At 32.7% G+C, this 25,537-nt stretch overlaps 1 protein-coding gene and 1 long non-coding RNA gene across 7 annotated transcripts in view; one reads left to right on the top strand and one right to left on the bottom strand.

The window, feature by feature from the left end:
• The window catches only part of RALGAPA2 (Ral GTPase activating protein catalytic subunit alpha 2), a 544,635-nt gene that overhangs the window by 201,789 nt on the left and 317,309 nt on the right, over positions 1-25,537 (top strand). For all 5 annotated transcript variants that reach the window (XM_007476631.3, XM_056813837.1, XM_007476632.3 and 2 more), the window contains 7 exons: positions 2,191-2,329; positions 4,247-4,446; positions 5,756-5,980; positions 10,722-10,895; positions 12,044-12,181; positions 16,366-16,514; positions 20,662-20,773. In XM_007476631.3, coding sequence (XP_007476693.2) covers positions 2,191-2,329; positions 4,247-4,446; positions 5,756-5,980; positions 10,722-10,895; positions 12,044-12,181; positions 16,366-16,514; positions 20,662-20,773 — 1,137 coding nt within the window. The remainder of the gene's footprint in view (positions 1-2,190; positions 2,330-4,246; positions 4,447-5,755; positions 5,981-10,721; positions 10,896-12,043; positions 12,182-16,365; positions 16,515-20,661; positions 20,774-25,537) is intronic.
• The window catches only part of LOC103093491 (uncharacterized), a 100,239-nt gene continuing 95,545 nt past the window's right edge, over positions 20,844-25,537 (bottom strand). For both annotated transcript variants that reach the window (XR_008915601.1, XR_001626025.2), the window contains exon 4: positions 20,844-23,000. This is a non-coding gene — a long non-coding RNA (uncharacterized LOC103093491). The remainder of the gene's footprint in view (positions 23,001-25,537) is intronic.

Raw genomic sequence — 25,537 nt, forward strand, 5'->3', positions numbered from 1 at the left:
ATGCCACTTCTAAGGAAACATTTTAATGAAGGAATAAATGTTACAAAGTGTTACAATGGTGCATAGACAAATTTAAGCATAGGATTTATACAAAGAAAAAACAAATTGATTTTAACAAGAAGCATTTACAATTTAGACATTTAGGAAAAGGAGGAGAAATTTGAGTTATCCTTGCAGGAAAGGGCCTGGGTGGTGCATGGGTCTAGCAAGTTGAAGTGAGGAGGGAGAGAGCATTGCAATCATTTGGGATTGTCTCTGCAAGGGCATAAATTTTGGAGATGGAATACTGCTGTAGGCAAGGAATAACAAGTAGTCTAGTTTGACTGGAAGATATTAATGTGTTAGGGGGAATAAAGTTCAATTAACTCTAAAAGGTATACTATATTTTTATAGATTGTAAATATTAAACAGAGGAATTTGTGCTTTATTTTAGAGGCTAAGAAGTGACACATAAGTTTTTGACATTTTGAAATTTAAGCAGGGGATGACACGGTTATACTTATATTTTAGAAATGTCAGTTTGGTACCTGCATAGAAGATGGCTGAAAAATGGAACAACTGGAGATAGGGAAACTAATTAGGAGGCTATCATAGTAATCCAGATGAGAGATACATCAGTCAGGTTGTATTATGAATAAGGAGGAAGCAATGGATATCAGAGATACTGAGGAAGTAGAATCAGCAAGATTTGGCAAGAGGTTTAGATACTTATCAGTGAGTATGAAGGACTGAGGAGACTTCTGATTTGTTAATGGAAACATGGTGGTACCCTCTATAGAATAGGTTAAATTAGGAGGAAGATATGATCAGCAGTGTCAGAAGCTACCAAGAGGCCTAAAGAATGTGAAGTCTGAGAAAAGGTCATTGGACCTAGCAGTAGAGATCTTGTTAATTCCATTGTTAATGCAGTAGTTCAAGGTGAATGATTGTATAAGAATTCCAATTTCAATGGTTTGAAATGTAAATGGGAGGTAAAAAAAATGAAGGCAGCAAGTATAGACAGCATTTTCCAGAAGTCTAGCTTTGATAGGGAAATAAAGATATAGGGCTGTATTTTGATTAAATGGTTGTGTCAAGTGAAAAATTTTTTAAACGATGTTTGATATCTGAGCATCAATGTAAGCCAATGGATAAGGAGAGTTAGAAGGGTGATCAAAGGTTTAAGTTGTCAGAGGAAATGGAGAGTGATGGAATCAATGTTACTTGTAGAGGGGTTGGTGTTGGTAGAAAAGCTTTTTTCTCTGAAACTGGAGCATGTCTACAAGTTTTTGTTTGTTTGTTTTTTAATGTCCAGTTCAGTTCTCACTTAGATGATTTGAAATTATCAAGAGCAGCTAGGTCCTCTCTATATTGTTATTTCCCTTTTATCATCTGCCTATAGGACATATTTGTTCTGTTCTGTCATTTTTGGTTCAAAGGCCATGTTCTCTTTAGTATATAAAAAGTCAAAGTAAGAATTGAGTAGCTATTCTTACACTTTTATTGCTATAATCATCTAATCCTGGGTGAGAAACCTATAGTGCACATGCCAGAGGAAGCATTCAGGGGATTAAAGTTATGTACCATTAAGTAAATCCAGAGTATGCATAAAATAATGATAATTCCTCTAAGAGCTTGCATCTGAGATGTACTTTGAAGGAAGTTAAGCCTTTTATAAGACTACAATTAGGAGCAAGTACATTTGAAAAATATGAGACTTGATGGTAAAGTCCTAGGATGTAGGGGGCTAAATGTAATGAATAGGCAATCGACCAGACTATAATTACCATATTCTATTTGCCAGTAAATATCTTAATTTTAATACAACAATTTATTTCTAATTTATTTTTTTAATCATTAGAAATTTTCAATATAAAAATTACAAAGCATATAAGCAAAGCAATATATTAAGATATTTAAATAACTTGAGATTATATTTCTATATGGATATGACTTATAGTTTACTGTATTTGTGATTTATTTATATAAGAAATGACAGCTTATGGAAAAGTTCCAAAATTTTTTTTAAAATAATTCTTCGTTATAACAACAAGTTATTCTCTTGGGCTATGTTAAAATATCATGATTCCATAATGTTAATTTTCAATTTGGTATTATAATTTTGAGAACATTTCAGTTCAGTTCAGTTAAGTGTGTGCTGATGTGAAAAAAAATGTATTACATGTATTATTTTTTTAAATATATTTGAAGGCTGCAAGCTTGGAATGGAAGAATAAGGAGAACCAAGACACTGGGTTTAAATTTCTCTTTACTTTGTTTCGAAAGTATTATCTTCCCCATTTGTTTCCATCATTCACAAAATTAACTAACCTCTACAAACCTGTCCTGGGTAAGTAGTGATTTTAACCACTTCTACTGAATTTCTAATGATTTCCTTCAACATAATTGTTCAAATCTTTTTGACTAAGAAATATAACTTTTCACACATAAAAAGACTTTTCTAAGAAATTGCAGTTTTTATTCTTCTCAGATTTAAATTTTTCACTCTTAGAAGGATGGTCCAGCAATCCAAAATAATTTTTATGTGGTTTGGAATGCATTACTTTTGACTAATTTTATTTTCTTTAGGGTATATTAAAATTAGTTTTAATTTCTTGAGCATCTCATAGCAGATGATGGAATATTATGATTTAAGGAAATCAACACAAGATTAAAATTTGTGGTTAATAAGTGGAGAAGTTGCCCTTAATAAAATCCTGAACTGCCTGAGGGCATGAGTGCATTATAATTTAGTCTATGCTAAAAGTACATGCATGCATATATATGTGTGTGTGTGGGTATGTGTGGGTGGTGTGTGGTGTGGGTGTGTGTGTGTTACTGGGAAGGGGTAGTAGAGACTTTGCTTATATATTTTTGTAAAGAGATTTTTGTAGAAAGCTTTGCTTCTTATGCAATTACAGTTCCTGTAGCCATGTATGATTGTAATCAATCAGAAAAATTTTCAAGGTAGTTAGGCACCTGCATTTGTCAAGTATTATCTCAAAGAATATTTCCATATTAAGATCTCTTGTAGATGGAAGGGCTGAAAATATGTATTTGGCTGACATTATAGAAGACTTGTTAGATTAAAAATGAAACAACTTTTAAAAACTAATGATTAAGGGAAATTCTTTTAAAAGATTCTGCTGCCAGGAAATATGTTAGAAAAGTTTAAATAAATAATATTTGGTTAATGTATCTTATTAGGTACTTACATTTTAATTCTTAACAAAGGCTTAAAGATGAATACATTAAACTCACTATATATCAGCCACAGATTGTTCTTTGCCTTTATTTTTTATCATATTCTCACAGAATTTTATACAATGCATTAAAATATTTATTAGTTTTGCCTAAGCAATCATATGAGGTATCCCTTTTCATTTTAATGACAATAGGATAATAGATTTAGAACTGTAAAGAATTTTTGAGGCCTTTGAGTTCAAACCCCCCCCCCCCCCCCCCCCCCCCCGCTCACCCTTCCCAATTTTATGAATGAGAAAACGGGTACAGAAAAATTCAGTCACTTGCCAGGGTTATACATCTGGTTTGTATCTTGAGTGGGATCTGAACCAAGATCTCTTTAATACCAAGTACACCACACTTCCAACTAATCCATATAGTGTCTCTATATTTTATGTTAGCGACATATACATAGTTTTTATATTTTTCTGCAATTTTAATTGGTGTGGATACTTTCTTAAGGGAAACCACTTTTACCAATACAAATCAGTAAGTATTCTTAAACTTAATGTCTTTGTGAGTTGTTTCAGTCCCTGAGAGTTTAGGTAATTTGTCTATGTTGTCAAAGCCAATATTACTATATTTATTATATTTATATCCCCAACATTCAGCATAGGTCCGGACCTTACTGAATGATGTATTAGAAGTCGTTCTTGAACCTTGGTCTTTTTAGCTCCAAGATTGATTTTCTATCAACAATGTCATACTACCTATACTCTGTGTATTCATACAACAAATGGTCTTTAGATATAAAACTTCATAGGCTAGAAACCAATAGATGAATAATTTGGATCCAAAATTACTTTCTAAACCAGACTCGTTATAACATAAAGACAATTACAGTACTACCAAAAAAAAGTACTACTTTTTAAAATGTGATTTGAGAGTGTCAGAATCCAGAAATTTCTATACCAAATCAATACAATACATTTCTAATTTAGGTAGATGAATCAAATACAAATATTTATTTTCATTTGTTTTGGTGATTTACTTAACTAGATTGTATACTCTTTTACCTTACCAGACATCCCCCATGCAAGACCAAAACCAGTATATATTGCTGCACCTCGAAACAATGAAAATACTTATAGCACAAAAATTCCATATATGGCAGCTCGTGTTGCTTTTATTAAGTGGATTGTAACATTTTTTCTGGAAAAGAAATACCTAACTACAACTCAGAATACTAAAAATGGAGGAGAAGTATTGCCTAAAATCATCCAGGTATTGTATTAATCATTTGGTTTCATTCTTTTTATCCAACAAACACAAACAGCCAAAAGAAATTAATTGAATTTGGGGAGGATGTGGGCTGACTGGTGTGAGAACCAGAAACAGTAATTATAAAAAGTTGTGCTGTTATGCACTATTCAATGTGTATTTAGAAAGACCAGGCAGTCCCTCTCTTTATAAAATATGATCTGAGACATCTATCAGTTTTAGTTTGCTTGCCTGCAATATTGCCACAACCAGAGATTGTTGGTTGATATTTTCTATTTCATGACATCCTTCTGCCAGTATTCAGAAAATAATGTAACTTTTGAAGTGTGTTATATTAGAATCATACTCTTGAAATTTTTGAGTGAGATTAAGGGACAGATGTCAAATCAACAAATCTTTTATGCACAAAAATTCTGCTGGGATTATTTTGCACATTTGATCTGTGTAGTTTACCTTAACCCACATGGTACTTGGATGCTAGAATATAATCATTTGTATTTTTTTACTTATCCTTTCTAGTATTAGAATAGAGAGAAATGGAAACCAAGGATAACACTGGTTAAGAAAATAAGCTCTTTTGTAAACTCTTACAGAAAAGGATGTTGTAAAATTATAGATAGTATCATTCCACAAAACAATGAGAAACAGTCATGATAAAAATAAAATGTACAGGAAATTTGGCAGAGACCTAACTAAGCCATATCATCCTAAGGAAATTTAAGAATAAAAATAGTGAGCCCATGAACAAGTGGAAAAGCTCTGTCAATTTATATACCTATTACGAACTCTTTCTTATATTTTATGGTGGAACTATCACATTTTGACTCCACATTCACAACTCCTCCAAAATCATTTTTTCACTAATACCATTCCTATAGATTGAGAGATTTATCACTAGTTTATGGACCAAACATAAGCATTTCAAGTCATTGTTTGACATAAGGCTTTTTAATTTGCAATTTTTATGTAACTTAGCTGATTTAATATCTGTTCAACCTGAATTTTTGTGTTTTTTTAAATTTAGCTATAGATTAAGCTCCTCAATTTGTTAATGATTTCCCTGAGAGATAAATATAATTGGAATAGGGAGAGGATAGCTTATGAATTAAAATTTGATAAGTAAAGTACAAGCTATACAGACTATTTGGTGGTTCACTGATAGAGATTTTGAATCACAATTTTTATGATTTCCCTGGAACCTTAAACTGGAATTGATTATAATCAACATTCCTTTAATAAATATCATAGCTTTTTGAAATGTGGCTCATGTTTTGTAAACTTTTTAAGCAAGTTGCTATTACTCTTTTTCTAGAATGTTGGTGGAATGGTACAAGAGAAAACCTCTGAGCTGGAAGTTAGTGGGCTGTCTGAACAGGACAAAAATCATTCTAATAGCAGTACTTTGTCTGATCGGAGACTCAGTAATTCCAGCCTTTGTACCATTGAAGAAGAACATCGAACTGTATATGAAATGGTTCAGCGAATTCTCTTATCTACTCGAGGCTATGTCAATTTTATCAATGAAATATTTCGTCAGGTTAGTAGAATACATATTCTTTGTGTTTAGAAGGGCTTTAATAATTTTGTTTCCGTTATTGGATAATGGCTCTAAAAAATTAAGATGCTGAAGTAACTAAATAATCTTTCTAATTTCTTCCTATTCAAATTTTTATTTCCTGACTAAATAATCTTTCTAATTTCTTCCTATTCAATTTTTTATTTTCTGACATTTTATTTTTGAAATGCCTTATCACCAAAACTTCTACACACTGTGTGGTGCCCCTTTGTATGTGTGCACATGTTGATTTCATAAAGGCTCATTAGCAACCATATGATGAATTCTTTGGCCAGAAAAACTCACAAAGGCCTATTAATGATGATGATAATGGCGATGATAGTATTAGTGTTCAGTCATTTCTGTCTCTTAATGACTCTTCAAATAAATTTTTTCCTGAACTGCCACAGCTTACACTTGTCTTGCCACATGTACTGCCAGAAAGCAACTCTTGGCACAGTTTGCTCTAGCATATACTTATTATATTTAAAGAAGTTCTACCAGGTATCAGCAGTACACAGTTAAGGATTTTATTCTCAAGGACTTAAAACTTCTGATAAGGATAAAAATAAATGCCCACAAGTAATTTTAGTATAAAGAAGAATATGATGCATGCTGCCCGGCCTGGACAGTATGCTCCTGAGAAAATTAGTTAGGAAACATTGAAGGTTTGGGGGTAGAGGTGTCATGTGATTAGAATGAAAATAAAGATTTTTTTTTGACAATATAATGAAGGATGTGGACAGCTGGATGCCTCAGTGGATAGAGTGCTAGGCCTGGAGTAAGGAAGACTCATTTTCCTGAGTTTACATCTGTTCTCATACAGATCATTACCTGTGTGATCCTGGGCAAGTCACAACTCTTTTGGCCTCAGTTTCCTCATCTGCAAAATGAGCTAGAGAAGGAAATGATAAACTATTGCATTATTTTTGACAAGAAAGCCTCAAAATGAGGACATGAAGAATTAGTTATAACTGAATAGCAACCAATGAAGGATGTATCAGAGAAGGGAATAGATTAAAAGAAGGAAGGCCAATTTGAAGGTTATTAGAGTAGTAGAGGTGAGAAAAGAAGAAAAGACGTGGCTGTGTACCAGAAGGATTTCAATGAAAATTAAAGTATGGGTAGGATGCCCCTTCCCCACAACACACACACACACACACACACACACACACACACACACACACACACACATTCAGTGCCTTCTAAAAGTCTTAGAGAAAATATTCATGAAGACTTGTACCTTTATTGTTATTCATTTCTTCATCTTCCATGGCATTTGCTAATGTAGTCTTTGCTTTATTCTTTTGTGATTACCTTCTAACTTGTCACCAAATATTAAGATATATATATTGACTTATATTAAAAAATTATATGTCATATAATCTTTCTACTACTTCTTCCACTAACATAGAGATTGGCAAATAAGCTGCTATCATCTTTATTATAGTTAGCTTACTAATGTGCAGTTTGCCTTGGTGAGATGAAATATTTCTCATTGCCTTTGAGCACACTATATAACCAACTTTGCCAACTCTTTTATTTATTTGCTTTTTTTTTTTTTGAGTAGAATTTGTAAGGTCATGCTTCCATCTAGTTGTTTTTCTTTTGATTTCATTTATAGGAAGCATGTGGATTTGAACATGATCCATTTCCATTAGTAGTGTGTCAACTCATTTGTTGAACAAAACTTTCACATTAAATATACCATGCAGACAGATGTTTGTGAATGTTTAAAAATAATGCATTTTAAAACCTTTTTGGCCTTCCTTTTGTGATACTTTGCTCCAATTAGCATGGAAATTGACGAGTTTTCTTAGGATTGAGACAAGTTTTGAATTTTTATCTTTTTCATGGATAAGTATGGCCAAAAATCTTCACTATCTAATGTTGAAACTTCTATTAATGCATCTCTGTATGTAGATAGATGAGAATCCTATACTTAGTTTTTCCAACTTTGTTAGAATCACTGGCAGAGCTTTAAATGTTCAGAATCATCTCTGCTATTGTGAGTCATTGGAGTAGAATTGTAGAGGACCATGTTCCACAGGTATATAATATTTAATTTTTATTCATTTTTGTTTTCCCTATAGTTCAGGTGAGCTTTGAATATTTGTATGAGAAAGATAGACTGAAGCCAGATCAGGGATTTCTAAAAATTCCTCAATATAAGAAAAACTATTGTCATTCATCAAAAAGTTGTTCTTCCAAGCAATTATTCTCAGAGTATTACCTCAAAGATTGATGAATTTATATAGTGGAGTCTTGCTAGATCCCATCCAAATATATTTAAATACCAGATCTTCATTGAAGCAAAAAACATACTATATCCATACATTTTGAGTACTTTATAAAACTACTATTGTCATTTACATCAGTCATTTTGTAGAAATTACCAAATTTAGTGTTTAGTTTTATTTGCTTTTAGGTGTTGATCAATGGTATGTGGCCAGAATTATGAAATCTATTCTTATAATTTATATTTAGTCTTTAAAATGGAAAGTAAATATTAAAATGAGGAAGTTAGGTGGGCCTGGAGTTAGGAAGACCTGAATTAAAATATGGCCTTAGATACTCACTAGCTATATGATCCTGGGCAAGTCACTTAATCCTCTCTTTGTCTTAATCTGCTAAAGAAGGAAATGGCAAACCACTCCAGTATCCTTGCATTGAAAACTTCATACAGGATTATGAAGAGTCAAATAGGACTAAACAACTAAACAATAACAACAGATACTCAAACGAATCTATGATCTTATCATTGGATGCTCCCTCTAACCATATCAGCGATAACTCATGTGTCCGGCCCATTCTCTGACTCTTGTTCATGCCCTTCCATAATTTTGATATAAAGGCCTGTCAGATATCCTGCAGGACTTCTTTGGTTTCTCCTAACATGTCAAGGATCCCTGTAAAGCATTGTTATCCACCTGTCAGTCTTTCCCCACGCCACATGACCAGTCTATCTTTTCTTACAGTTAGAATTATTTTGAAGATGGGGCTTTTTGTTTTTGGGAGAAGCTTAGTGTTATCAAGGGAATTTTGCAATTCTCTGACAATAATTCAGTTCTTTCTCCTTGAATATAAATGTATGCATGGAGAATGTAAAAGTTTGGGAATTTTCAGATTTTTCAATTCAACTGGAATACTTGTTTTTAATAGGTATTATTCTTTAGGAAAACTAATAGATGATTTAGTCATATATTCATATATTTGCTTTTTAACATATTAATATTTGCAATTGTATGTATAAGCTTTTGTTTTGGTTAGCCTCTAATGTTAGGTTATTGATTCTAATTAGGCATCTGCCTCGCTTTTCTGATTGGTGAGGTCTTAATCAGGACTGCCATTTTTTGAGGGGCCCATGCCATACTCATCTCACTTTCAACTCAGCTTAGTTTCCTTTACCCCTCTGTCAACAGTTTTGCCTCCTTTGATTTGCCTTTTGCCAGGGTCTTGATAGGTGAGCTACTAGCTACAACTATTTCATGAGTGATCCCAGTTATGCTCCCTTCACTTATAGCTCAACTCGGCAGATGTTCCCTCCTTTGAATTCTTCTCCCCAGTATATGTAACCTTGAAGGAGGATGAATTTCCCTGGAGCACTGAAGTCCTCAAGAGTGTAGCATGGGGAAATGATGCTCTGAGCACCCTCTTAAATAGTAGAGCTGAAAGGAGCTCACCACTGCCTGGCACCTGCTATCTCCAAAAAGAAGGAGACATGGCTTCTTTTTACTCCAATTTTTTGTATGCTGTGTTTTACTGAAAATTCAATTCAATCAAATTTTATTAAAATACTTGTTCTATACAAGGCACTGTACAAAACCCTGGACATACAAAAACAACACAAAAGGAAGGTACTCTGCCTTCAAGCAGATTACATTTTACTGGTAGGATATGATTGAAGTAGTTTATCTCAATAAGCTAATCCAGACACCCAGAAATTCAATTAATGGAACAAATATTTGTTTATTAATCTGTTGATTAATGATACATACCTAAATGGCCAGGGCAGCCTTCCTATGAAAGCCATCCTGAGGCAAAGTTACAGACAGTTTTTATATATTTACATTTATGAGAAAGGTGAAAATGTAAAATGAGCTCATACAAAGCTAATGAAAGCATAATGAATATGGCTTTAAGTTTAAAATAAGTAAAATGTGGCCTTAATGACTGGGGCAAACTGACCAGGGCAATTAAGTCTTATCAGACACAGGCCAGATGTACCATAAACTGGGAGGATGGACCTTCCTTTGTATATCTTATCCTGTACCTGGTTTATCCCATCCTTGAGGGGGCATCCCCTAGTTCCCTGACCATCTTTTGTTACAATTGGGGAAAGTACATTACTTAAGCCTGCTTTCTATAAGGGAAAGTATACTTTATTGATTACTACCTTTATCAATTGATCAGGGATTTTGTTTTACTCGCTGATATGTATACATAAGTTGTTGAATTCATTATAAATCAAAATATTTTCAAGATGATATTTTATATATTTTATAAATGATTAGAAAACTATAGAGAGCTATAGATATATAAAGATATACCTAAATAAATATATATATATATATATATATATATATATACACACACATATACACATATATACTCAGAGAAGGTAGTACATTAATGTTAAACTATATGGTTTTGATAGTCAGTGATAGGTAAATACCCATGGGCATATATCATATTTAAAATAGAATTTTCTTTATTATTTCAGGCTTTTTTGTTACCATCCTGTGACATATCTGTAACAAGAAAAGTGGTCAAAGTATATAGAAAGTGGATACTACAGGACAAACCTTTATTCATGGAGGAACCTGATAAAAAAGACATTATTCAAGATGATGATGCTAATTTGGGATTTTCAGTGACAGAGACAGATAATAAACAGGTGCTGTTTTATTTGCTAAATTAGTTGGAAATACATTTTTGATAGAAAATGGGCAATTTTCCTTAAGTGTCTTTTGTCCTTTAAACTACATTGCTTTGAGGACCTGTGAATGGTGTGACTGTGAGCTATTTCATAAAGGGTCTTGATCTCCAAAGCAAAGGCTCCTTAATTGATAAATTTTTGCAAATCACTTTTTCTGACTACTTTTTAAGGTTGGTTGTTTGTTTAAATGTTTTCATACACTTATACTTCATATGCCAACATTACATTTTTAATATTTATGTTTATGTAAATGAAATTTGGGGGCATAACCTTTAGACTTCAAGAAAAGCTTTTACTAGAACGGCTACCATACACTATCCAGAACAATTTAGTTGGTAAGCATTTGTTAGGAAGATTTTTAAGATGTTGAAAAAATATTCATTTCCAGTATCAGGCTCTAAAAGTCTTTCTAAAATAAGCAGAAGTATGTATTTTCCTTAACAGATACATTGATAGCATGCAATAAGTATAGCTGAAATTAGATGCCCCAGGTGTTTGATTTTGTTATTGTCCCAGCCAGAAGTCCTGTAGAAGTGTGGCCTCTATAGTGTGGCCTATTGTTGAAAAACAACAGAAATTACCAGATTTCATTAAGATTTCTAAAAAAAGTGTTTCAAAAAGTAGCCTGAGATAATTTCTAAAAAAAAAAAAACATTTTCATTATAAAATAATTTATTAAGTGTTTTGACTTATTGCTGAAGAAAAGATGTATATAATTGTACCAATAATCTATATTACTGGGGGCAGCTGGGTGGCTCAGTGGATTGAGAGTCAGACCAGAGACGGGATGTCCTGGGTTCAAATCTGGCCTCAGACACTTCCTAGCTGTGTGTTCCTGGACAAGTCACTTAACCCCCCCCTTGCCTAGCTCTTACCACTATTCTGCCTGAGAACCAATACCCACTGTTGATTCTAAGAAAGAAGGTAAGAGGTTTTAAAAAAAAATCTATTTTGCTAAAAATCTTGATTTTTGAATAATGGAACATAAGACTGATGAATAGGTCTGAATAAAAATGAATAAGTATACATTTTACATTTTAAAACATTCCTAAATACTTTAATTCATGTGTTTTTCTTCTATTTTAACTGGTTTTTGTTTTTAAAAGGCCACAACTGAACATTCTGGTCACAAACGATCTTCAAGCTGGGGACGAACTTACTCCTTTACTAGTGCTGTTAGCAGAGGCTGTATATTAGAAGATGATAATAAGAATATTAAAGCTGGTGTACAAGCTACACTACAGGTATGTAACCAGACAAATAAAGTAAAAAATGGCCAAGAAATTTTATTTACTTAAACATTTTATTACTTTAGTATAACTTCATTTCAATTATTTACTGTTATCAACAAGTTATTTTTTTAACACATATAAAAATTGAAACAACCAGAATCTATTAAATTTTCATTCTAACTATTCCTTTAACCAACTATAGAACTTCTAGTTTTATTTTTCCTACTGTATTGCAGAAGGAGGCTTACAAAAACATCAATTCATTTTTTTGTAGGGAAAAATATATAGTAACAGGACTCATTATAACTGCGATTTGTCTGAGAAATATTCTTTCAGCATGTCCTGACTTTGGTACATGTGTGACCATAGACAAGTCATCTAAGCTCTTTGACAATCAGTGGCTTCATCTATAAGTGGGGAAGATGATATTAGTTCTGTACAGCTCATAGAGTTACTATGAAGAAGGTACTCTGTACAGATAAATAAATGTGAATAGTTATTATATATTACTTTACACTCAGTGCATATGAGAACCATCAACAATAATAATTCCAAGGATCATCCAAATATCACTTGAGGGCCAAGTTTACCAGATTATTACCGTGTCTTTTTCACCTTTAAATGAAGTAAAACTCATTTTAAAAGGTAAAAACCCTTCTTAGCTCACTGAGCTGAAAGGAGGCATCTGATAGATTTGGCTCTGGGCAGTACTTTGCCAACCCTTGATTTAATCTCTCCATGCCCAAGTTCGCATATTACAATGGAAAAGTAATAGCTGTTACAGGACCTTTAGATGACAAGATTTAAAGTTGAATTGCATCAACTTGTCCACCCTCTCCTTTGAAGGATGAGGAAGGACACTGAGATCTAGTGACACTAGCCTCCTTGTTGTTCCTTGTACAGTACATTTCATATCCTGACTCCAGGCATTTTCACTGGCTGTCCACCATGCTTGTTTTTGTTCCCCACCCCCCTCCTTCTTTCTGCCTGCTAGCTTCTCTGGTTTCCTTCAAGCCTTAGCTAAAATCTCACCTTCAACAGGAAGGATATTATTCAGTTTATCCTTTAGAAAGCTCTGTACATGCTTTGCCCCCATGATAGCTTCTTGAGGGCAGAGACTGGCTCTTGCCTTTCTTTGTAGCCTTAGCACTTAACACAGGGCCTAGCACTTACTAGATCCTTACTAAATGTTTTATTGACTGACCAAAGAGGTTTGCCAAAAGTTACATTGATTTTAGACTTCATATTCAGTGTTCTTTTAAGTGTAGAAATCTCTTGCGATGATACCTAGAAATTAAATAGTATCTTACTCTCAGCCAAACAATTATTCTTATACATAAATTAAATTTTGTACATCTAGGTGAGGCAGCAGATGTAAGGCCTAGGGGGAAAAAGCATGCAGATAGGTGGAACTTTTGAAGATTGATTAAATTTGTAGGTAATGTTTTCAACTCAAAAGCATTTTTCTTCCCATTCTTCAGACACCAATATTAATTATGATTTTTCTCAGATTAATCATTAACTTTTTATTCTGTGTTAAAATGCTTAGTCTGTCATTTAAAGCCCCTTGCTATCTTCTTCCTACTTACCTTCTGCTTACTTTTTATTATTTCCCTTTAAGCACTTTCTGTTGCACTCCCTAATTATAGTTATGTTGGGCTATCAGTCATTTCCCAAGTACATCTCTCTTTTTTATATTTGTATTTTCCGTGCTTAGCCACAGGTCTTTGTATATTTGTATAAATATCATGCTTCATTTGTTCATTTTTTCAGAACTACAGAATATAAAATTATGATATTATATTTTAACCCTTACACTATGTTTAGAATTGATGTTAAGTATTGATTCCAAGTCAGAAGAGGTATTTTTTAGGCAATTGGGGTTAAGTAACTTGCCCAGGGTCATATAGGTAGGTTTAATAGTCTGAGTCCAGATTTGAACCCAGAATCTCCTGTGTCTGGGCCTAGCTCTCTATCTTATCAGCATCTATACTAGTCTTTTGACTTCAACTCTTAAAGGATAGGTAAGTGGTCTCTTCTTATCCCCTAACATATATATTAATTTTCTCTTAGACATTTTTGTTCTTTACTTCATTTCTGAAAGATATAAGAAACTCAAGGAAAATAAGGCTAAAGAGCATCTTTGTCTTTTCTTATTTTTCAGTTCTCTTTCTAAGATAAGTTCTAACATTTATTTAACTGACTTGTTTTTCCCAAATAGCTAAAAACAGTAGTAAAACCTTCTTCTTATTCTTAGGCATACTGTCCAGTCTAAGCCATTAAAAAAAATGTCCTACCCTGGGCAAGTTATAAAAATCCCTCTCTTTCTTAGTTTTCTGCCATAAAATAGGTCTTGATACTTTGTGGATCTCTGTTAATTCTAAACTTTAACTACCTTGGCACTTCTTAATGGATCATGTGATACTTCTGCATTCACCATCTATTTCTGCCTTAATTCCTTCTTTTGTATAATTTTTTTTTTTAACTCTTAAGTTTGGGAGTTCCCTAGCCATCCACATTAGTCTCTCTAGATTGCTCCCTGTTTTCCCCCTGATAATCTCATCCTCAAAAGCTTCCCCTCTCTCCTGGGATGACTTCTGTAGAATTTTAGTCCATGACAACCATCTTAAACTTCTCAACTGTATGGAAAATTATTCTTAAATCTAGAATGATGCTAGTTTCTTTTGATTACTCAGTTACAGATTCAGAGATGGAATGGTCATTTCCCTTTAAAGTTTCCATAATAATTTCCATCTTAGCTTCCATTTTCTCTTTATCAATAACAATCAAATATGGACTCAAATTGTTCATTTTTTGGGTGGATGGGAGGAGGGCTTTTGATGCATTATCCTAAAAGCAAATCAGGAAATGAGTAGCTTCTCTTCTTTTAGTAGAGACATTGAACAACTATTGGGAGACACTTGCTATCTACATACACTTTAACTTCTATCTTATCCCAAATGTCTTATCTGCTTGCTCTTTTTGTTTAGGTACTGTGCAGTTTATAAATAGCATAGCCTAACTTCTTTTTCTCTCTCAACTGGTCTTCACCTAGTATTCTTTATCCAGTTAGTCAGAGAGTTCCCCAGGTGTAGAATATTCTCAGCCATCACTTTGGTTTCTTAGAATTCTTCTTTTCTTTTAAAGCATAGCCTCAGAGTGAATTTCTTCATGAGGTTTCTCCTGGTCTTCCTTCCATTCCTAGCCTACCTGCAGTTTTCTTTCCCTCACTTTAAGAATTTGAGAGGAAATCAGATAAATATTTTAAAAGTCATTCCACAATGGTTTTTTATTTAGATTACATATACTTCAGTTTAATTTTATTTCAGAAAAATGAATTGATTGATTTTATTAATATTTGTGATTTTAAAAGCTAAATAAGCTAAATCCTTAAGGAATATTCTCTACTTGTCTTTCTGACATAAAAACTGATACTATTCTGTTAGCATGGAACTTGGTAGACAAAAATAAGTATATTTGTTTTTAAAATAAATTTCCTTTAAGAAATTATTTTTTTTTTGTCTAAAACACTGTACACTGTTCCTTACAATGTTGCTTTTTTTTTTTTAACCCTTACCTTCCGTCTTGGAGTCAATACTGTGTATTGGCTCCAAGGCAGAAGAGTGGTAAGGGCTAGGCAATGGAGGTCAAGTGACTTGCCCAGGGTCACACAGCTGGGAAGTGTCTGAGGCCAGATTTGAACCTAGGACCTCCCATCTCTAGGCCTGGTTCTCAATCCACTGAGCTACCCAGCTGCCCCCTCAATGTTGCTTTTGTATTACTTGGTGATAGAATCAGTTGGGAAAAAAGACATTTCTTTTTGCACTTGGTTACTGTAAATTTATTTTGCTTGAAGTATCAAGCTTTACTTGAAATAAGAAAGTATTTTTCAGATTTTTAATTTGGAAAAAGCTGGAAGGAGAGGGAGAAATGATGCCAAAAAAAGTTAGCTGTTATAACTATTGTCTTAAATGCATGGAAGGGAACAGAAGTTCAGAAAGAATAACATATAGGCAGGGCAGTTTTGAAAAAATGTCTTAAATTATCATACTTTAAAAAAAACAAGAAGTATGAAATGGAGATTCAAGATTTTATATATATTCCTTTTCATATTCTGTTATTTATATGGAAATTATCTTTTCTGGTGTTTAATTTCAGAATAAAAATAAAATGAAAAACAATGTATTGCTTCACAGGTGTTTTTAACAAATTCTGCCAATGTCTTTTTATTGGAGCCGTGTGCTGAAGTTCCCATACTTTTGAAAGAGCAAGTTGATGCCTGTAAAGCTGTTTTAAGTATTTTTAGGCGCATGATAATGGAACTTGCAATGAACAAAAAGACATGGTAAGTTTATCTTTCAGAGAAGTTGATATCGTGTGTTTTAATTTTTAATAATGTAGTTAAAATATTAAAGTGCTGCTTTACTGTTTATTAAATCTACAGTGAGTTCCCAACCGGTTATTGAATAGGGGACTTCTTCAAATTATGAAGAATTTAAATACAATAGATAGTGCCTTGGCTGTTCATTGTTTTTGAATATATTAGGAATATTTTTGAATTGAGAATGACCAGTTCACTTTATTTTGTGTGTGTGTGTGTGTGTGTGTGTGTGTGTATACCACATTAAAACTATATTAATGATTTTTTGAGTATATAACCCAATAATTTATTATATGAATTAATATAATGTGCAAACTGAGAATAGCTCAATAGTTGCTTAAGATACTATGGAACTTTGTATTTTTTCTAAATATGGATTTGTTGATGGTTTTTTAATAAATGTTAGCTGGGATTATTAATGAAGAGTTTTAATTCCATTCTGGAAAAAAGAAAAAAAATCATAAAAATGGCAATAACTTAAAATATTTTACCAAAATCAAAGTAACATTATTATAGTAAACCAACTGATTCAACTTTATTCTTTTTCAAGAGTTTTCTTTGAAGTAATAATGTTCATATTAGTCCCTGCTCTTGAGGGACTCATATTCTGTTGGGAAAGACAGTAGTGTTCAGCTATAGGGCTTTTGGAAAGGCCTAGTTGTTTTATTACAACAGCAGGGTAAATGGCAAGAACCACAGGCCCTCAAGGTACACCATCAGTGCAAATGGTAAGGGCTTGTGCTCTGTCTTTATGTTAGAATGATTTTAGTTGATAATTCCCTATTCATCTAAGTGGAGTTTAGTGACCAGGTCTGCTCTGCTGATGGGGGGATCTGGAGGAACCTTGACTTATAACATACCTAATGGGTATTTCAAAATGAATGTTCAAGATATCTCAAACTCATCATGTCTAAAACAGAACTCATTATCTTCCTCCCAACCCACTCACCTTTCATAATTTTTAAATTTTTGTTTAAGGAACCACCATTCTTCTAATCTCACAGTGTACCAATTTCTACATTAACTTTAAATCCTCATTCTCCTTCACCTCATATATACAATTAGTTAATAAATCTGTTTCTACCACCATAATATGTCTTCCATCCAATACTTTCTTTTTTACAGCCATCACCTTAAGGTTGATAGACTGCTACATCAGGAGAGTCCTATATATTACTTGAATTTTGACTAAACATGGGGATCTGTCTTTGCCATTGTGCTATTTCACAGTTTTATCAATGATTTAGATAAAGGTATAGATGGCAATTTTATTTAATAAACAGATACTACAATGCAGTGATACATAGTTAATACTGGATAAAAATATTCAAAAATATTGACAGGATAGAATATTGAACCACATCTATTAATATAAAATTAAATAGAAATAAATTGCAGTTGTGTTAAAAATCAGCTTTGCAACTATTATATGGAAATATATGTCATGGTAACAATTCTGTAGGATATGGGGGTTTTTAGTGACTTGCCATTCCCAAATTGTGGAGTAATATTGTTATGACAACCAAGAAAGGTATTTGGGTTTTCTTAGGAGAACCATAGTTTCCAGAAACTAGGTGGTACTTGTCCTGCTTCTGTGCTTTACCATGGTTAAATCTATCTGGAATATTTTGTTCAGTTGTGGACACTGCATTTTAGGAAACAAAAACACTAATAATCCAGAGATTATGCAGAGAAGGGTGACCAAGATGTTGAAGAACATCGAATTCCTGCCATTTGAGATATTTTAAAGAGATCTGGCAATGTTTAGCCTGCAGACAAGATGGTAAGACTGGAATCTTATCATCAGATATTTGAAGGACTGACTTGTGGAGGATTGGATTAATTTTCCTTGCTGGCAGAAAGCAGAGCTGGAAGCAATATGTAGAAGTAGTATAAGTAAATTGAGGCTAAGGGGGAAAAAATCCTAACAATTGAAGCTAGCCCAAAGAGGACCTTGGGCTCTGACCATATTTCAAGTATGTTATAGAGAGGAATCTTGCTCAGGTATGGATTGAATTAAATGACATGTAAGATCCTTCTGACTCTTGGATTCCATTATTCCTAGTCTTTAATTATGTAATTACTCAACTAAGCTTTACAATTAAGAGGAGACTTGGAGTGGAAGAGAGCTACTAACATGATTACAAAATAAGAACTCTGAGGAAAGAAAGGTTAAAGAAAATTGAGTTTTTGATGTGCATTGAAGAAAAATTCCAAGGAATTTAGTAGTGTAGGTCCCTTAAAGAACCACAATCAGTTGTCTGTCTCCACTGAGATCCAAATAAGATAAAAATGGCAAAATGAATGATTTAACTTGCTTTAAAAAAATTCCACGATAAAAAGATTGATAAATACGAGTATTATTTTTTGCTTAGATGTGATTTATGCTTTAAAAAGCAATGTATAAAAGCATGAATTTTCATGAGGGTTGGTTTTTTTTTACACATTTGTTGAATTATTATTGGAGTAGTGTTCTTAGTCCTTTCTCATTTCATAGTGGTCTGGATAACATAGTGTCTTTTAAAAAAACCAAAAAACAATTCTTACCCTTTGTCTTAGTTTAGTAATGAGTATCAGTTCCAAGGCATTAAGGACTAGGCAATTGAGATTAAGTGATTTGCTTAGGATCAGGCAGCTAAGAAGTTTCTGAGGCCAGATTTGAACCCCGGTTTCCTGTCTCCATGCCTGGGTGTCTATCCTCTGAGCCATCTAGCTGACCCTTAGGTAGTGTCTTGAAAATACATACTTGATAAATAAATTAGATGACCTCTTAGACTAGTCCAGCTATAAAAATTTGTAATTGAGATCTGATAGTAACCTTAATCCATACACTAAAGAATTTGTGGGCATTTTCTGTATTATGGAAAGATATACTGGTTTTGATAATAGAAGTCAAAATATTTTGAAGTGTTTAAAGAAATGCTACAAAAATCAAGATTTTTAGCATATAACCATTTCATTGTCTGTGAATCCTGCAGGATTCAATCTATCTAAAATTACTCTATGTATGGCAATGATGATAGTGAAGAAGTAGGAGGAATATTTTTTAAATGCTTATTCTGGATTGTGAGATTGTATAGTTTGGTAAAACTTGTTATTTGCTTGATAAAATAATTAAGATTTTTTTTTTATTAATACATGATTTCTAGTCCATGTCATCCCTTGCACTTTTGTGGCACTCATTCCAAATGTCTACTCTGATGCCAAGTTTTATCAATTCTGACTTCAGAATATCTCATGTAGATACCATAAGTCTTATAGCTCTAATTTTTCTAGCAATTTGTTTATCTTTCTGTTCAATTTGTCTAGAACTGAGAGAGGGTGTTTTGTTTTTTTTTTCATTAATGCAGCCATCACTCTGGTGCAGCTTCTTATTACCTCACACCCAGATTATTTCAGTAGCCCTTTCTGCTTGATCTTTCTATTTTTTTTTCTCTTTATTTAAATCTATCATCCACTGAGCTGCCAAAGTGATCTTCCTTAACTACTTGACCTTTAAATTCAATGGCTCCCTCTTACCTACCAAATAAATAGAAAATTCTTTATTTATCATTCAGAGCACTTTATAGTCTTGCTCCTGCTTTTCTATTGTCCCCATCCTCTTACTCTAGACTTTCCCTATATTCTTCAATCTAGCAACATATTGCTGTTCCCTGAACACAGCACTCTAGCTTCTGATGTCATCCCTCTTTAATAATCTATTCCTCATGCCTGGAATGCTTTCCCTCTTCACTTATGCCTGGTTTCCTTCCAGACTGGGCTTAAATCCTGCCTTTTACAAGAAAATTTTCCTGGTTCTTCTTCTTAACTCCCTCTTTCCCCACTAGTGTCTTTCCTCTAAGATTGCCTTCCATCTCCTCTTTTTAAATCTTGTAAGTATTTAGTTCTTTATGTTATCTTCCTTATTGGATTGTGAGTTCCTTCAGCTTGAGTAAGGACTATTTTTTCCTTTGCTTGAATCCTCTATTCTTAGGCATGTTTAATATATGCTTGCTTACGGATAAACTCATTGAAATGTTTCTAATATGATAATTTAATATAATTGAAATGATTTACCATTGTGATTAATAATGTATGGAATTTACATGCAACTTTTATTTTGGGGGTCCAGGGAGCAGATGTTGCAAATACTACTCAGGATAACAGAAGCTGTCATGCAGAAGCCAAAGGATAACCAAATAAAGGACTTGTTTGCCCAGAGCTTGGCAGGTTTACTGTTTAGGGTAAGTCTTTAAAAAGTAACAAAAAACCCCAAAAGAACAAAAAGTCCATAAATCTGAAGAGCTAGCCAGATTTTATAACATGTTAGTTTTGATGATTAATAAACGTGATAAAAATGATACAAAATTTATGATTTACTTAATTATGTAATTTATGAGTTTTTATTTTCAATTGGAGAGTCAGATTGTTGAGATTAATGGATGACTTACCTTATAGTAAGGAAGACCTGGGTTCTAATATTGTCTTACCTTGTAAATAAACAAACTATTCAGATAGGAGCAAGTACTATACCTCTCAGTGCCTTAGGTAATTCTCTAAGATCTATATTGGTAAAGAAAAATCTCTCTATTAGGTGTTAACTATACTAAAGAAATCACAGGTATAGCTTTCTGTCCCCAATCGCATGCCCTTGTCCCCACTTTTTGTTTTGAGGTTAAAGATTTTGTATATTTTTTCATGATTTAATTGTACTGGGGTTTCTGCTTTTCTTGCCACCAACTTTTGAATAAAGGTTTTTTAATTTGGAGTGAACCTCTCCTATTATCTCTTAATATCTAAGATACTTCTTGTAGAGTGCTCCAGAGGTTTAGATAAATGGAGAGATGAGTAAAAGAATTCAGTATGGTAAAGATTAATTTTCCTGCTGAAGACTGCTTTAGCAGCATCTCATAAATTTTAATATGTTGCTTGATCATTATCATTGTCTTTCACATAATTAATCGAATATATAATTTGTTCTTTGACCAACTTAAGTTTCCATTTAAGTCTTTTTCTATTTTTCTCTGAACTGATCACTATTTTATTCCATTATTGTCTGTAAAAGTTTGTGTTTACTCCTCCTCCCTTTTTGCATATATTTGTAGAATCTCTGTGCCCTAATATATGATCATTTTTTCTAAATGTTTCATGTGGTGCTAAGAAATGTGGTTATTAGTATTCCCATATAGAAGATACTATAAGTCTTTTTTTTTTTAGCTCTAACCTTCCTAGCAATTTGTTCAACTCTATATCTTTCCTTTTACTTATCTTTCTGTTGGCTTTGTCCAAAACAGAACAAGGTCATTAAAAATTCCTTCATCTATTATATTACTATCCTTATAATTCTTTTAATTTTTTTATTTATGAATTTAGCTGCTATGACATTTGGAGGATATAAGTTTAATATATTTTCTGGTTTATCTCTTTTTTTATATTGTGAATATTTGTTTTTGATTTGCTGAGAATAATTTCAGGTACTACTTTTTTGGATTTGCTTGTTGTAGATTTTATTCCAGCCCTTTACTCTTGTTCTGTGCATGCTTGTGTTTTTAGGTCTGCATCTCATAAGCAGTAGATTTTGTGTCATTTTTTAAATTGGATTGTTTAATCTACTTGAAGTCATGAGATTTAGGTTCACACATTTCTCAATTTGTCTCTACTACTGGATTTTTTCCTACTTAGTAGTATTTTCCCCTTTCTTCTATAAAGATAATACTTTCTCTCTTCTGTTATTTCAACTTGATCTACTTTAAGGAAACCCTTTACCTTCAAGCCCAACTCCTCTTTTGTCACCTTTTCTTCTAGATCTGTAGTTTTGCTTAATTTGTTAATTCCTTTTTCTTTCTTTCAACTAGTGATCTAATTCTTTTTTTTCTTCTTACTTAAAGATTCAAGTAAAATCTCTATTCTTTTTTTTCTCATGAACTTGTTTTGTTAATTTTTTCATTTTTGGCTTTTTCTCTTCATTATTTCTCTTCCCCTTTTTTGTATATTTCTAGACTTAATGCTTATTCCCTCTTTAGTCTCTGTGTTCTTTTGGATTCCCTCTTCTATATTATCTTTTTGTTGTTGCTTTGTAGATCTTGCATCTTGTTCCATTTTTTTCTTTTGCGTCTCTTCAAGATATAAATTCTTGCAGGTGATAAAGGAGATAGAAATGTCCTTTGTTAGCTAGCAATTTTCCTTTGTCCTTGATTTGAAGTTCCTTACCACCTTTTGCCCTCTCCATGATCATTTTCCCCCATTATGCCATATAATCTTTTCCTGGGTCTGTGTCCCCCCACTTTTCTGAGTGCTAGATGTCCCGAGTGACTAATGATTCTCCTCCTCTTGAGGAAGGATAAGTGGTCTTTTTAAGCATAAAATTCTTTCAGATTATACTCATTCTAAGGTTCACATGTCCCAATACAGAATTGTCTCTTCCTCAGTAGAAGTTGCTTGAAGGTGATATAAGTCATGCAAATGTTATCTCTGTTGTATAGGAAATGAAAAAAAAAACTACTTAGGCTTAGAGAAATTAATTTGTTAAGGATTTACAGTAGGTAAAGATTAAAGTTGGAACCTGTATTTAGGTGTTCTTGAATCTATCAATTCCTGTACCCTTTCTACTATATCAAGCTGAAAATTAGTTTTCTCAGTGTTTTTATAATAAAGTAAAGTAAAATAAATTCTCATATATTCCCAATTTCTTCTACTCTCACTTTGATTCATATTTAAAGTTGTTTTTCTCTCCCATCGCTACCCAGTCAACTCAGTATTACAGAGTAGTTCTACTTTGCACATTTTTAGTAATTGTTGATATTCTTTTATATCTTTGTTTCACTGTGATTTAGGGCATACTCTGAATTCTTTTAGTTTGGGGTTCTCTCAAAAACAAGAATATTTAATCTGGTGTCTACAAACAAAATAATTTGACCATTGTATTTCAGTGGAATTAGTTTCTTTGTAATCCTATGTATTTTTGTTTTATGCATTTTAAAACATTCTTCTGAGATAAAGAGCTATATTCCAAGGGAGTCTATGACACAAAAATTTAAAAATAACTTATGCTTTAAAGGCATTTTTATTCTTGTGTTTTATAAATTAGAGGAACTTTGCATATCAATTAGTAAATAATTTTTTGTTGACACATAGCTTTAACATTTTTATAATTGATGTATTTTATTTTGTATCATTTATTTTTACATTTTTATCCCTTGTATTCCTCTGGCAAAATCTATCCCCTTATAGTGAAGAATTAAAAACATTGTAATTCATCAAAACTAGTCAACCTATCCGTTAAGTCTTATATTACATTCATGTTTCCACACCTACAGATCCATACTTTTGTCAGTAAGGAAGGGAAGTGATCCTTGTTCTTCATTGCTTAGAGGCAACATAACAGCTATTTGATAAGAGTATTGAATTCAAAGTCAAATATGGCCTTTTTTTATTAGCTACATAACCAAGGGCAAGTCACTTAACATCTGAGAGACTTAGGAGACTAAGATAGGTTGATGGAGGAATTTCTTACACCAAAGAAATCACTGAACAAGTATTTGAACTTTTTTTTTTAACCCTTAGATTCTCTCTTAGTATTGTATACATTTTAAGGCCAATGAATGGTCTGAGCTAAACAATTGGGGTCCTGAGCCACACAGCTAGGTAGAGTTTGAGGTCAGTTTTGAATCCAGGACCTCTCCTCTCCAGGCTTGACTTTATCTACTTAGCTGCCTAACTGCCTCTATATTGACTCTTTATTACCCTAACTAATTTATTGGAAAAGTTAACTTAATACCATAGTCTTTTCCTTGAACATATAGAATTAAGGCAGAGTTTTATATCAGTGATTTTTTTAAAATGTCTGTTTTTTGGTAATTAGATGACTAAAACATAATATAATTGAAAGGGGATTTTGACTTAGCCTGAAGAACAGAGTTCAAAGTCTATGTCCTATTATAACCCTCCTTCCTATACCCCGCCTCCCTTTGAAATGTGAGTAAATGAGCAAGACAAGTCACCAACCTTGATGGCCTTTAGTTTTCTCATCCCTAAAATATGTATCCTGGACAAGATGAACTCTTTCTTTCTTCCCGCTGGGTTTATCACTCCATAATTTATAAGCATGCCTAAATTTAAAACTCATTAGTAATAGGTTAATTTTCCTGTAATTAAGAGAAAAGAAATCTCTTTCCTGTTTATCATCTATTTTAATATGTATTGACTCATACACACATTTTCATGAATGAGAGTAGATAAAATGCAACTGTTGTCTAATTTTTCTATCAATTTAAAATAAAACTGGAGAGAACTTTAGAAATTAGAACATTATGCTAATTCTGTATTTGTCTTTTTTACTGCTTAATATTTTTGAGTTGAAGATTTCTTTGCAAGACTTTATCTATATAAAATCATAATTTTAGTTTTACTGAAATGATAATTTAGAATCGATCAACTAATGGGAGAATGAATCTAGGATAATACTAGGTGCTTGTGGGCTGTTATTAAAGTAATACCTTAAAGATGATGTTCATTCCTTCATGGCTAAATTGTGAATACATGCTAAAACTTTTGTTACATTAAGTCAGTTTTTAAAGACCTACCAAAGAAATCACTATTGTATCAATTTCATCTTATTCTTTCCCTAATCACTATATAGAAGTGTTATCTACTGTCATCTCATTTAGTCATTAGGTGCTATGTTATAACTGGAGTTGCCAACTACAGGTCTTTTTTATAATAAGAAAAACAATAAAAAAGGAGAAGTATGTAAGTTAGTATTTGCATTATTACACTTTTTTTCTTAAATTTCATTTATTTCTTTCTCTGTTAGTAAATAATCCAGTTTGACAGACCTCCTCCAAATGGAAATTCAATTTTTCTTATTATTTTTTCTTAATGTATTTTTGCCAGTTTAGCTTAGACTCGTTGTAATAGCCTGTTTTCTTTTTTAATTCATTTTCCTAATATAAATGTTCAAGAATCCTTTTAGATCAACTATTTATAGCAGTAGCCCCCTACTAACACCC

The sequence above is a fragment of the Monodelphis domestica genome, chromosome 1 (assembly GCF_027887165.1).
Source record: "Monodelphis domestica isolate mMonDom1 chromosome 1, mMonDom1.pri, whole genome shotgun sequence".
Classification (NCBI taxonomy): Eukaryota; Metazoa; Chordata; class Mammalia; order Didelphimorphia; family Didelphidae; genus Monodelphis; species Monodelphis domestica.